The sequence below is a fragment of the Babesia bigemina genome, scaffold Bbigscaff_71074 (assembly GCF_000981445.1).
Source record: "Babesia bigemina genome assembly Bbig001, scaffold Bbigscaff_71074".
NCBI classification, from domain to species: domain Eukaryota; phylum Apicomplexa; class Aconoidasida; order Piroplasmida; family Babesiidae; genus Babesia; species Babesia bigemina.
In genome coordinates this window covers 1-13,348 of record NW_012237227.1, presented here as the reverse complement: position 1 = coordinate 13,348, position 13,348 = coordinate 1, and the positions used below count along the sequence as shown (strand labels likewise).

The 13,348-nt window shown below is 47.1% G+C and overlaps 4 protein-coding genes across 4 annotated transcripts; 2 read left to right on the top strand and 2 right to left on the bottom strand.

The window, feature by feature from the left end:
- Positions 1–3: 3 nt before the first annotated feature.
- Positions 4–3,114, top strand: BBBOND_0003670 (hypothetical protein, conserved; the record flags this gene model as incomplete). Its single annotated transcript, XM_012915201.1, has 1 exon — positions 4–3,114. One exon carries the CDS (start codon positions 4–6, stop codon positions 3,112–3,114), a length of 3,111 nt encoding a protein of 1,036 aa, XP_012770655.1.
- Positions 3,115–4,967: 1,853 nt separating this feature from the next.
- BBBOND_0003660 (hypothetical protein, conserved) lies at positions 4,968–5,960 on the bottom strand (the record flags this gene model as incomplete). Its single annotated transcript, XM_012915200.1, has 1 exon — positions 4,968–5,960. The coding sequence occupies one exon, from the start codon at positions 5,958–5,960 to the stop codon at positions 4,968–4,970; it is 993 nt and encodes a 330-aa protein (XP_012770654.1).
- Positions 5,961–6,322: 362 nt separating this feature from the next.
- On the bottom strand, positions 6,323–7,232 carry BBBOND_0003650 (hypothetical protein, conserved; the record flags this gene model as incomplete). The annotated part of the gene is made up of 4 exons (XM_012915199.1): positions 6,323–6,535; positions 6,591–6,828; positions 6,877–6,995; positions 7,158–7,232. The coding sequence occupies 4 exons, from the start codon at positions 7,230–7,232 to the stop codon at positions 6,323–6,325; spliced, it is 645 nt and encodes a 214-aa protein (XP_012770653.1).
- A 571-nt stretch (positions 7,233–7,803) lies between these two features.
- Positions 7,804–13,340, top strand: BBBOND_0003640 (hypothetical protein, conserved; the record flags this gene model as incomplete). Its single annotated transcript, XM_012915198.1, has 3 exons — positions 7,804–7,892; positions 7,934–8,753; positions 8,787–13,340. Coding segments are annotated over 3 exons (5,463 nt in total), but the record flags the coding sequence as incomplete, so codon positions are not given.
- Positions 13,341–13,348: the final 8 nt, after the last annotated feature.

Sequence of the window (13,348 nt, the reverse complement as noted above, 5' to 3'; positions counted from 1 at the left end):
TGTATGATGAAAAGACAAGATGTTATTGAGAGGTTAAGTGATGTCTTGAGTAAAGGATTTTTTGGTTTTAAGGAATGGAATGGTATCGTGAGTTTCACGACATTGCTAGCAGAAATTAAAAGTATAATCGATGGGCCAAATACAGCAAATACACTAGCCAGAATCATTGAAGACGCCAATACATTTTACAGTTCCGTCATCCACTACGAAGCAGAGACAGTTATCGCCCATCTTCAAGCTTTCGTAGCTGGACGTTCCGCTGCCGCTCTTACTGCCATTCAGTCTAGAGCCAAAGAAGATTATTATGAAGCAACCCGCAAAATGTTTACAGCCATGCAACGAGATGTTCATATGCAAATTGATGAAATTAATAACCTAATTGCGCTTGACTACAATAACGGAGTTAAAGGCCTATTGAAGAGAGTAATGGATAAGGATAATGCGTTTTCCGGTTCGAATAATAAGCTGAAGAAACTGGATGTAAAGAAGACTGATTCCATTCAAGCAAACGAACGGCTCAGAAGTCTATCAGCTAACCTGAAAGCATATCTCGTTAATATTTTAAGTTACGTCTTTTACCCGGTAGGCACTGGACTGACCGATGACCCAGCTAAAAAAGTGAAAAATATTCAGACCGATGTAGATGAATTACTTGAACATTTAAGTGTCTCAAATGACTCTAAAAAGTATAATTATGATAACAAATTCGTCACTTTTCTCACCTCCCTCTCCTCCTCCCTCACCGCTCTCCACCCCTCCGCCTTCGCGAACCCCCGGCACCCGGAGCTGCTCGATGCGGTCAGAGCGGGGCTGCAGGGGTTTGTCACGGAGATGGGGAGGGTGTATGTGAACGGGTATGAGGGAGGGGAGGGGATTGATAAATTAGGTAAATTGGTTACTAATGGTGGTAATACAGATGGAAAATTGACAGACGACGGTAGAAATTTCTCGAAGATATTTTTGACGATTTTAGAGACATTGTACCATGACTTTGTTACATTACAAGGTGGATGTAAAAAAGACGCTTCGGGGCATAAACAACAACTTTGTCTGTACGTAGACGAAAAAGGCAAGCGAAATGGTAACCGTCTCGGCAGCTGGTTGAAAGAGCGCGGCTTCGATGTGCCGTCAACTAAGGACAAGCAGGACGGTGAACTGGACAGTAAGAAGACGGGGAAAAATATTCACGATGACATGATATGTAAGAAACTGGAAAATGTTGCCTCGAACACTACCTTAACCACCTGGAAAAAAAAGAAAAATTCGGAAACTTCCGGCAGCACTAGCAACGATGACATTACCCTTCTCGACATACTGGGCTTCTTCCACGACCAGTTGCTCGACTATTTTAAGACATCTCACCTCCGCCACATTCCATCGCCAAAAGCACCGTGCAACGTATATCAGATGCTGCAATGGCTCACCGGACTGCGGCACAATCCCATGTATGATAAACTATGCGGGCACTTCAAGGGACTGTTCAAGAAACCTGAAGGAGATAAAGCGAACGATGTATCCGAGTACAAGCTTGAATCCACTGAGTCGAAGTTGAACGCTGGGGAACTAAGCACGATGCTTCGCAAAGTTTGCAACATATCCGTTGACGTGCTGGTTGCAATCCAAGGCCACGGGCACGCGGATGGTGTATATGCGATTGACTTCTACGTTAACAGCGAAGGTCTGTCGTACCCGAGTAACCCCGGCCAATGTTTCGATTTACTTGTTGACGTAGCATCTAGAGTATACCACCAGATGCTATTCGTTTACAAGCAGTGTAACAACGGTCCTCAGAGCTCCGGTTGGTCGGACTGCCACTACGGCAGGAGCATCGCCGGGTCAGCGTGGAACTGCAACACCTTTCAATGTCCCGACCAAGAGTGTAAGCAGAAGCATGACCAAACGGCCGACCAACATTACAAGTGCGGTATCAAGTCGCCACTTCAGTCGTTCCTTGAGGATGGCCTCCCAGGGTTCCTGCCACATCAGTTCACTAAGCCGGGTTGTAAGCTGGAATGCGCTGTGCCGAATCACTTCGGCAAACCGTGCCTGACTCCCATGGGATTCGCGGACATCGGTATCGCAGCTTCTCACACGAAGCAGGGCAAGCATCTGAAAGACGTGCTTGAGAAATTCTGTGGTAGCGTAGAACCGCGGCTCACTAAGCTGTGCTCCATGCTGACGTGTCTCCTCCAGAAGCCTCCGCAGACTCTGGGTGACATATTGGCTTTCTATCACAAATTCCTTGACAGGTGGGAAAAGAGTGGTGAGCATAAGAGAGATGCATTCGTCGACGCAGTCCGGAAAGCCAATTTCCGTGATGAGCAAACGAAATTAAACGTTGTATGCATACAAAGCGGGCACAGGCACACTGAGAGCCACGTAAGAGGTGAACTTCTGAGCCTTATGCAATGTAACTCAAACAAAACACCGACACCGCCCTGTGGAGCATACCTGCAGCCTTTGTATCTCGAAATTCGTGAAACATATTCGAAACATCACGCAGACAGATATCTCTCATGGGTCGTGTACATCACCGAAACCTTCTATGATTTGCTCAAAAGGCTTTATGATGAGTGCTGTAAGAAGTGCAACACACCTGGATCTAGATGTTACGAAAAGTGCTGCACTGAGAATTGCCAAGTCACGTACTCCGCTGATAAACCAAGCGTAAAGACACTCGAAAATGCAAATCACAATACGAGTTGCAACTCCATCGTCAAATGCCCTAATACGCATCCGACATTGTATAAGTATGGTTTCACATTCGGCAGTCCGTATGACCTCAGCGGTCAATACAGTCAACAAACGAGACGCACGTGCAAGGACTTCTGCACAGCCTTGGAGAGAGTTCTCGGTAAAGGATGCTTGCTTGCAGATCTGCTCAACAATATTGACAATTTCCTATGGGCCATCAGAACGCCATTCTCCTATCTCGTATTAGCACTCTGGTCACTCTCCCTCTTCTACCTCATCTGCGTAATGGTTGGCAGACTGGATGTGCTGCACATACGCTCACACCTGAGGATACCGTCATCGCACAGGATAACGGCGCAATCGCTGTTGGCTGCAGCGCAAGTCGGAAGGCTTGCCAAGATATCGTACCTGCAGCCGTGATTGTATTCACGTTTGTAATTCACAGTAACTCACGTAATAGCTCACCTAGCATCACCTACTCACCTAACCGATAAACTTAGCATAATGTTTCGAATTACTCTAGCGGCAACCTGTGAACTAGATAGCACCTAGATTAGGTAATGAGTGACCGACAATGCAACGTGGTAACCTAGCACCCAGGGAACGTGTTGACCTAGCACACAGGCAACGTGTTAACCTAGCAACCAGGCAAAGTGCTAAGCTAGCACCCAGGCAAAGTGCTAACCTAGCAACCAGGCAAAGTGCTAAGCTGGCACGCAGGCAAAGTGGTAAGCTAGCACCCAGGCAAAGTGGTAAGCTAGCAACCAGGCAAAGTGCTAAGCTGGCACCTAGGCAAAGTGCTGAGCTGGCGGATGAACCGTAATTTGGTGGGTGTTGTAGCACGTTGATTGCCTGGTGCGCTGAGTTAAGCGTGGACTGTGAGAGGTGTCCGCGTTGCCCATTGAGTCAGTGTCACGTGAGGCTGGGTGATTGGTTGATAACGTAGCGGTCGTGAGGGCCGCGGCGGGTGACCGAAGCCGTGTGTTGCGAGTCACTGGCAGGTGGCGTAATCCGCGTTGGCCCGGTTAAGTAGCATTTATAGGCAGCAATGTAGCGATGGTTAATATCACATTTAGGCACGTAGCCGACACGCTCCGCCAGTATGGCGCCGATACCGCGGCTCGTGGCACGGTGCTGCTGCACTGTGGGAGTTGAGCGCACGGGGCTCGCTGCAATTTTCATGGCGTTGCGAATTGTTAATAAATTAGAGTTACGGTTCGTGCTAGTCACATGCGTCGCGTCAGGGCAGCTGTGGTATCCCGGGCAGCGTGGGTGTCGGCGGCCTGGGCTGGGGGGATACAGGGGTGAGAGTGCGTGTTGATGAGGGGACAGGGAGCGGCAGTGGTACGTGTCGCAGTTGGTGAGTGCATTGCTAGGTGATTGATATGTCTGCAGGTTGACGGACTGGGAGCGGCAGTGGTAGTGTTGCAGTCGGTGAGTGCGTTGCTAGGTGATTGATATGCTTGCAGGTTGAGGGGACTGGGAGCGGCAGTGGTATGTGTTGCAGTTGGTGAGTGCGTTGCTAGGTGATTGATAAGATTGCAGGTTGAGGGGAGTGGGAGTGGCAGTGGTAGTGTTGCAGTTGGTGAGTGCGTTGCTAGGTGATTGATATGTTCGCAGGTTGAGTGGACTGGGCGGGGCAGTGGCACGTGTTGCAGTTGGTGAGTGCGTTGCTAGGTGATTGATAGTTTGTAGGTTGAGTGGACTGGGAGCGGCAGTGGTAGTGTTGCAGTTGGTGAGTGCGTTTATTAGGTGATTGATATGCTTGCAGGTTGAGGGGAGTGGTAGCGGCAGTGGTAGTGTTGCAGTTGGTGAGTGCGTTGCTTGAGTGATTGATATGTTTGCAGGTTGAGGGGAGTGGGAGCGGCAGTGGTAGTGTTGCAGTTGGTGAGTGCGTTGGTAGGTGATTGATATGCTTGCAGGTTGAGGGGAGTGGGAGCGGCAGTGGTAGTGTTGTATTGGTGAGTGCGTTGCTAGGTGATTGATATGTTTGCAGGTTGAGGGGACTGGGAGCGGCAGTGGTAGTGTTGCAGTTGGTGAGTGCGTTTATTAGGTGATTGATATGCTTGCAGGTTGAGGGGAGTGGTAGCGGCAGTGGTAGTGTTGTAGTTGGTGAGTGCTGCTCGAGTGATTGATATGCTTGCAGGCTGAGGGGTCTGAGAGCGGCAGTGGTAGTGTTGTAGTTGGTGAGTGCTGCTCGAGTGATTGATATGTTCGCAGGCTGAGGGGACTGGGAGCGGCAGTGGTAGTGTTGCAGTAGGTGAGTGCGTTGCTTAGGTGATTGATATGCTAGCAGGTTGAGGGGACTGGGAGCGGCAGTGGTACGTGTTGCAGTTTGTGAGTGCGTTGCTAGGTGATTGATATGTTCGCAGGTTGAGGGGAGTGGGAGCGGCAGTGGTACGTGTTGCAGTTGGTGAGTTCTGCTTGAGTGATCGATATGTTTGCAGGTTGAGGGGAGTGGGAGCGGCAGTGGTAGTGTTGCAGTTGGTGAGTGCGTTGCTTAGTGATTGATATGTTTGCAGGCTGAGGGGAGTGGGCGCGGCAGTGGTAGTGTTGCAGTAGGTGAGTGCGTTGCTAGGTGACTGATATGTTCGCAGGTTGAGGGGACTGGGAGCGGCAGTGCTAGTGTTGCAGTAGGTGAGTGCGTTGCTAGGTGATTGATATGTTTGCAGGTTGAGGGGACTGGGCGCGGCAGTGGTAGTGTTGCAGTTAGTGAGTGCGTTGCTTATGTGATTTATATGTTTGCAGGTTGAGGGGACTGGGAGCGGCAGTGGTAGTGTTGCAGTTGGTGAGTGTTTGCTTAAATGACTGATATGTTTGCAGGTTGAGGGGGCTGCAAGTGGGAGCGGCAGCGGTACGTGTTGCAGTTGGTGAGTGCGTTGCTTGAGTGATTCATATGTTTGCAGGCTGAGCGGAGTGGGAGCGGCAGTGGTACGTGTTGCAGTTGGTGAGTTCTTGCTTGAGTGATTGACATGTTTGCAGGCTGAGGGGACTGGGCGCGGCAGTGGTACGTGTTGCAGTTGGTGAGTGCGTTGGTTAGGTGATTGATATCTTTGCAGGCTGAGGGGAGTGGGAGGGGAGCGGGAAAATGGGTTGGGACAGGTGTGAGTGTGGTAATGGTTGTGAAGGTAGTAATTGTTACTGCTGCTACCAGTGTTGTAGAGTATGTAGTGGGTGTTTTTTTCTATGTCGCAAGTTCTACCAAGGTCGCCAAAGTGGAGAGGAATGCCATACTTCAAATTGTGTTGGTTGTAACACTGACACATGTACATGTTACTGTTGTCTACGTAAAAAAGCTGCCGATGCACGTGCTCTTGCATCGCGAAGTCAACAGCTTTCCTCTGCTTCTCTCGGTCACTCCTCTCTCCTCAGCGCTGAGCATCAGACCGACACTCAACAGTCTACCACCAATTCCCCCAACGTCCTTCCTATCATAATCGCCGCCGTCGCCCTCACCATCGTCGTCATCTGCGTCATGATATACTTCCGCATCCGGCCGTTCCACAGGGTGCGGTATCTACTGCGCAGCTAATAACAATAACCTAGCTGGCAACTAATATCTAATGTTGTAGACAGATTAATGATTGCGTTGATCACCAATCACATGAGCAGGGAGGTGACTACTTCACTACCCCCCCCTTCTCCCCAAGCCATCGCCGCCGTCATCGTTGCCGTCATCGTCGCCATCATCCTGCTCGACTTGTGCATCTTCCGCTTCCCGGTGGGCCGCAACATCCGCGATTTCCTCGTACGCAAGATACCTTTCTGCATCGCGTTCTACAGCTAATCTCAGCGATTTGTTAGCGCAAACATCGTAATCCTTATTCCACAGATCACCTAACTGGCAACTACACCTAATGTTGTAGACAGTAATGACTGCGTTGATGACCAATCACATGAGCAGTGAGGTGACTACTTCCCCCCCTTCCCCCCAAGCCATCGCCGCCGTCATCGTTGCCATCATCGTCGCCATCATCCTGCTCGACTTGTGCATCTTCCGCTTCCCGGTGGGCCGCAACATCCGCGATTTCCTCGTACGCAAGATACCTTTCTGCATCGCGTTCTACAGCTAATCTCAGCGATTTGTTAGCGCAAACATCGTAATCCTTATTCCACAGATCACCTAACTGGCAACTACACCTAATGTTGTAGACAGTAATGACTGCGTTGATGACCAATCACATGAGCAGTGAGGTGACCATAACCCCGCCCCTTACATCATCGTCCCCGTCGCCCTCATCATCGTCGTCATCTGCGCCATGATCTACTTCCGCATCCGGCCGTTTCACAGGGTGCGGTATCTACTGCGCAGTTGATGACAATAACCTGACTGGCAACTGATATCTAATGTTGTAGACAGTAATGATTGCGTTGATGGCAAATCACATGAGCAGTGAGGAGACCAATGTGCTGACCAAAGTGGTGACCAACGTGCTGACCAAGGTGCTGACCAACGTGCTGACCAAGATGCTGACCAATGCCATGACCAGTGTGGTGACCAAAATGCTGACCAAAGTGCTGACCAAGCACCTGACCATGTTGATGGTCACGGCAGCGATGACTGGTCACGGCAGCGATGACATGGGCACGGCAGCGGTGACATAATTACAGTAGCGATGACATGGTTACGGCAGCGATGACATGGTCACAAGTGGTGATTAGTATCCACTCTACATCGCTCCCTAACCCACTCTTCATCGCTCCTTTATCCACTCTCCATCGCTCCCTAACCCACTCTACACCGGTCTTTTATCCACTCTACATCGCCCCTTTATCCACTCTACATCGCCTTTTTATCCACTCTAAATCGCTCCTTTATCCACTCCACATCGCTCTTTTATCCACTCTACATCGCTCCCTAACCCACTCTACATCGCCTTTTTATCCACTCTAAATCGCTCCTTTATCCACTCCACATCGCTCCCTAACCCACTCTACATCGCCTTTTTACCCACTCCACATCGCTCCTCTATCCACTCTACATCGCCCCTTACTCCACCCTACATCGCTCGAATAACCCTGCCATAATACCGCTATGACCTCTTTAAACCATCCTAATAACTTGTGCCTTGTCACCCTTCACTTCCCTCTTCCACCTCTGCCACTGCCATGTCCCATCATGTTCACCCTAACTCCAAATCTCTCGAATTACCTCGTCTTATTAACGCTATGACCTCTATAAACCTTAATAATAACTTGTTGATGCCGACCATTCTCTCACTGATGATGCTACTAGAAGAGCCTTGAAGGACATTGACTCCAAGCTCATTAGCCTTGGTCACCTTGCTGGACAGCTTGGAGGATTTGTTGGTCAAAGTGAGAGTGTTAAGAAAGCCGTTGTGAATGCTATTAAAGCCTATTTTGACAATAATCCAAGCCTTAAAAATGACCTAAAAGATGTTTACTCTTCTCATGTTACTAAGCTTTCTGTGTCTGACAAGTCTGCTGACCAGGCTGATGACACCGTGAAAATTAGTGAGCTTAGTCAGCTAGTTAGTAAAGAAATTGCTAAAATCAGTGCAGAAATTGAGCATCTTGAAAAGCATAATAACCTCTATAATCACTCTCCCCCTTCCCTATCGCCCTCTGCTGACTCAGCCAAATTGCAGTCCAAGTTGGAGGCTTTGAAGAAGGTGAAGGAGCTTTGTGGATTTTATGAGAATTCTAATAATCAACAAAATGAGCCTAAAAATCTCTTAGATAACCTTTGTGACGGCCTTCAGACTTTCCTCGGCTTCGATCCTAATTCCAAAGGCTACACTGGTGATGGCATTGTCTACTCCGACTTGGATAGGCTGTGTGACGGGGTGATGGGATTTTTGAGTGGTGTGCTTAAGGATGTCAGCGACAAACAGCCGTACAAAGTAGGCAGAGATATACTTGAAACATTACTTAGAGACATTAAAAATAATTTATCCACCGGGCGTGAGGGTTTTAAGGTCATTGCGCAGGTGGCGGATAGGGTGAGGGAGCATAATGAGAGTGTTAAGGAGTCTAATAAAAAAGTGTCAGATCCCATTGAAAAACTACAAGGAGAGATGAAGAATTTGACAACTACGGTAAGTCAAATTAATACAAATAATTCTGTGCAGGGCCATGACTTCACTACGGAGAATGAGCGAGTGGGCGAGCAGCTGCAGAAGTTTAAGAAACACGCCGAAGCATTTTGCGGAAGCATGAGAGATGCTGAGAAAAACATTTTAGACCTTAATAATGATTGTAGAACTAAAGTAAATAGTGCATTGAAAATTGTGACGCGTGAGTCGGCGATTGTTCATAGGTTTTCAGACAAGGCGAGGGAGGACCTGGACAGGATGATGAATGCAATTAAGACGACGCTGGATGAACTGAATACGCGCATTAACATAGAAGTTCGCAATCAAGTCAGCTTACTAGTCGAGGCCTTAAAAGACAAGGTAACTATAATTTTACAACAGGTAAAGAAAATTAGTAAGACATTATCCAAATGTGTTGTTGATCTAGATCATTGGATCATAGCAGCATGTAAAATTTGCTACCAAACGGAGCAAGAGGTTGAAACAATATTAGGAGAAGTTAATGATCGAGAAGGCAGCGACTCTAATAATAGAAATGGTATTCAGTTGGCTGTCAAGGCTCTACAAAAAAAAATCAGTGAACTTCACAACGCTGGAAATAAGGCGCTGGATAACGTTAGAAATGATCTTGGCTTGGCACTTGCTACCGTTGTGGAAATGGACGGTCATCTTAAAGGCGATTTGTATAATGTGAAGAACGAAATAAAGAAAGCGATTTGGCAGCATGTCAAGGAAAATGTCGTGAAGCATTACGATACTTTAAAGGATAATACTGAAAGAGGCCAAGGTGACAAAAATAAGGAAAGTATTGAGTACAATTGGGCAGTGCTTAAGACGGCAATTGCGATGCATACCCGTGAGGTTTATGAACACAAAGCAACAAATCAAAGAGATGGATATCTTGGTATGATTGCGGAGGCAATAAAGAAATATGTTAAGAAGCTAGCCGCGGAAAAAGCGGAAGAAAAAATCTTGCCTGGTTGGATTGATAGGTTCTTTGAGAAGGATAGTATATGCAAGCATTACGTAGCATTGTATGTTAAGGAGAAGACAGCTAATGGAGTGAATGCCGGCTTGAACGAAGAAGCGGTGATGGGTGCAATAAAGCCGAAAATTATAGGGCTTGTTGAAGACGTTAAAATTGATACATCAATAACCGACGATGCTACCGTAGAAACGATGCTGAACACCATTCATAAATTTCATTCAGACGTCGCCGGGGCAATTGAAAAAGGTGTTGAAAATAAGAAAGCCGATGAAATTGTTGCGCAGATTGAGCAAACGTTAAATGTGAATGGACGACCAAAATCGACTCCTGATCCAAAAGATTATCTCAAATACGCAATTGAAATGTTGTTGCTTAAACTGCCTCTTATTGTGAGGAAAACGGCGGAAGGCATTAAAGCATTAACATCCAACGACGCGGGATACAACCTCGGCAAAAACCTGGATAAAGCCATGAAGCAGGTCGATTATATAAATCAGCAATTAAAAGGCGGTCGTGACGATCAGGAGAGTTTCGGCAAAAAGATAGACACAGCCTTCACTAAGATTAGGCATCAGATTACTCAGCTCAACAATACTTTAGTGGAAGAGACCTTTAATAACGCCATTGGCGATATACTCAATCAGCAGATAGGAACCGACGGTAAGTCAATAACTGTTACGCATTTAGGTGGCAGGCGTAGCGAACAAAGTACTGCTGACATAAGAAAAAATATTAAAGGTTTCACCGAGTATAAAAAGTACGTTGAGGGTGTGTCTTTGAAAGATGGCTTGAAAGGAAAACTTCCAGATGTCATAAACGAAATGAAGATCAATGTTGAGAAGGCTTTGAATGACGTTGGAAAAGTTAGCATTAAGGCTGGAGAAGAACTGGAAGAATTAGACTCTAAGTTTAACCAACTGTGTATTGCGATCTGCAATGCTGGCACGAAAATTAAAAGCAAATTAAGCGACTTAAAGACGCACAATATTATTGATAAACTTAAAAAAATCAAAGAAGAGCTCCACAGCCTTAGAAATGTACAATTATGGGATGCCATAAAAACTGCAGAAAGTTTCATAAACGTGGAAGCTGATAATCTCAAACAAAAATACGTAAATGAACTCCAAAATTACGTCAGTACAAATATTCATTTTGCCCTCTCCACCCTCTCCACCGCCGCCCGCCGCAACTACGTCTCCTCCGTCAAGCAGCTCCTCACCGCGTTCGCGGACAAGGTCAGCCAGGAGTTGGCAGAGTTGCCGGGGGAGATTGAGAGGGATCTGCAGATCGGGTTCAAGGGGTTGATGAGAGTGATGGGAGGGGTTAATAGTGAAACTGGTGAGCCTGTTGAAGGTTCTGGAACTCCAAGTTTGCTCGACAAAATAAATACAGCTGTATCGTCACATAAATCAGGTACGCCCATTAAGGACACCTTCACTAAATTATCCGACGCACTCAAGAACTATTATGATCCGATTCACAAGTATATTAAGGCGCAAATTAATACTAAAAATCCACCCGAGCCTGAGATCAACAGGGAGACCACCGAGCAGAACACCAAGCACCTCGACACTGCCAACACTAATTTCGAGAAATTACTCACCCACCTCAAAAACGACTCTAAACCATCCAGAACATATATATTTGATAATAAGTTCACTAATCTACATTCTTCCCTCTCCTCCTCCCTCTCCCTCCTATCCCCCTCCGCCTTCGCCAACCCCCGGCACCCGGAGCTGCTCGATGCGGTCAAAAAGGGGCTGGATGGGTTTGTCGAGCAGATGGGGAGGGTGTATGTGAACGGGTATGATGATGGAAAACCTATAGATTGGAATACGAACAAATTGATCGAAACTAAGTCCGATTCTGAAAATTCTAGCGGAAAAGAAAAATTAACGCCTTACGGTGAAAAGTTGTCAAAGGTGTTCCTTAGCACAATCCAAGTACTATTCCAAGACTTCTGGGAGTTATATAAAGAATGCGTCGCAAATAAAAGTGAACGCATTCGTTTACATAATAAAAGCAAGGATGGCGTTAAGTTGCCCAATGCACTTGGCGCTTTCTTAGCTAAGCGAGGGTATAAGGTACCAACGGAGGAAGACAAGCAGGACGGGGAGTTGCAGAATAAAGACAAAACCATGACGGGTGAAAATATTAAAGCGTTATATGAGAAACTGGCGAAAAATCAAAAGACTCCTCTCCTCAGAGATAAGGGACCTAGCATACTCTACTACTTATACGAGTACCTCAAGAAGTATTACGAGGTCTGTCATCTGGAGGTTCGCTCCTCAACCAAACATCCCGCGAACAGTTATCAGATGCTACAGTGGCTTGCCGGTCTGCGGTGGAGTCCAGTATTCTACTCTCTACGTTGGTATTTAAGGGAATTGTTCCCTACGCCAGACCAACATAAAGGTAAGCCGCGTGATAAAGTTCCCACAAATGATCTCAACCTTGCTGCAACCTCGTACATCAGGGCACAACAATTAGTAACCGATATGTTGCCAAATGTTTGTTTACACTCCCAATCGGTTCTGACTGCCATCATGGGTCACGGTCACGCAGGTGGACGTTACGCAGTTGACTTTTATACGAACGCAGAAAACTTATCTTACCCTAGCAGAGGCAGTGATTGTTTTGATTTACTTGTAGATATATTGGAAAGATTGTATCACCAGTTCCGATTCCTATACAGTCAGTGCGAGAACGACACCGATAGCAGCGGATGGGCCGATTGCTGGTACGGCCGGGGTGTCGGCGGATCCAGTTGGAATTGTAACACCAAGCAGTGTCCTAACCAAAACTGTCCACAACTGGCTGACCAAAACGCTGGCCAAAGAGCCAACCAAAGTGCTGACCAAACGTGTGATTCGCACCCTAAGTGCGGCCTTAAATCTCCCTTACAGTCATTCCTCGAAGACGGGCTGCCAGGGTTCCTGCCACACCAGTTCAAGAAGCCTGGTTGCAAGCTGGACTGCAGTACGGCTAATCACCGGGGCATCCCGTGTAAGACCCCTATGGGCTTTTCTGATATCAGTCAACTAGCATCGCATACGAAAACGGGCGCCGATCTCAGAAAGATTCTAAGAGATTTCTGCGGCAGAAATTCGCACCTCCGCTCACTATGCGCTTGTCTCATGTGTCTACTCCAGAAACCTCCGCAGACGCTTGGAGATATGTTCGCGTTCTACTACAATTTCATTGATGGCTGGAACCTAGAAGGTAAACAGCACAAACAGATGGCATTTGAAAAGGCAATGGCAAAAGCAAATTTCGGCATTGCATATAAGGAATTAGAGATACATACACTATTTTCAAGCAGCCACTCAGCGGTTTCGACGGGACATACCAACGCAAGTCTCGGCAGCCTCGTTTGCACTTCAATGCCTTCTGCTGTATGCGGGCCGTATTTGAGTTCCATTAGTCACCATATCAGCGGAGTTTTTTCTGAGAAAAATGCCGATAAATACATGTCGTGGGTCGTATATCTAACGGAAAGCTTCTACGATTTACTCAAAAAATTATTCCACCATTCCATGCTAACCGGGGGTCAAAAGGATCAAACTGCCTTGGCCAATTCTGGGCAAGGGTGCCCCAACCTTGAAAAAAC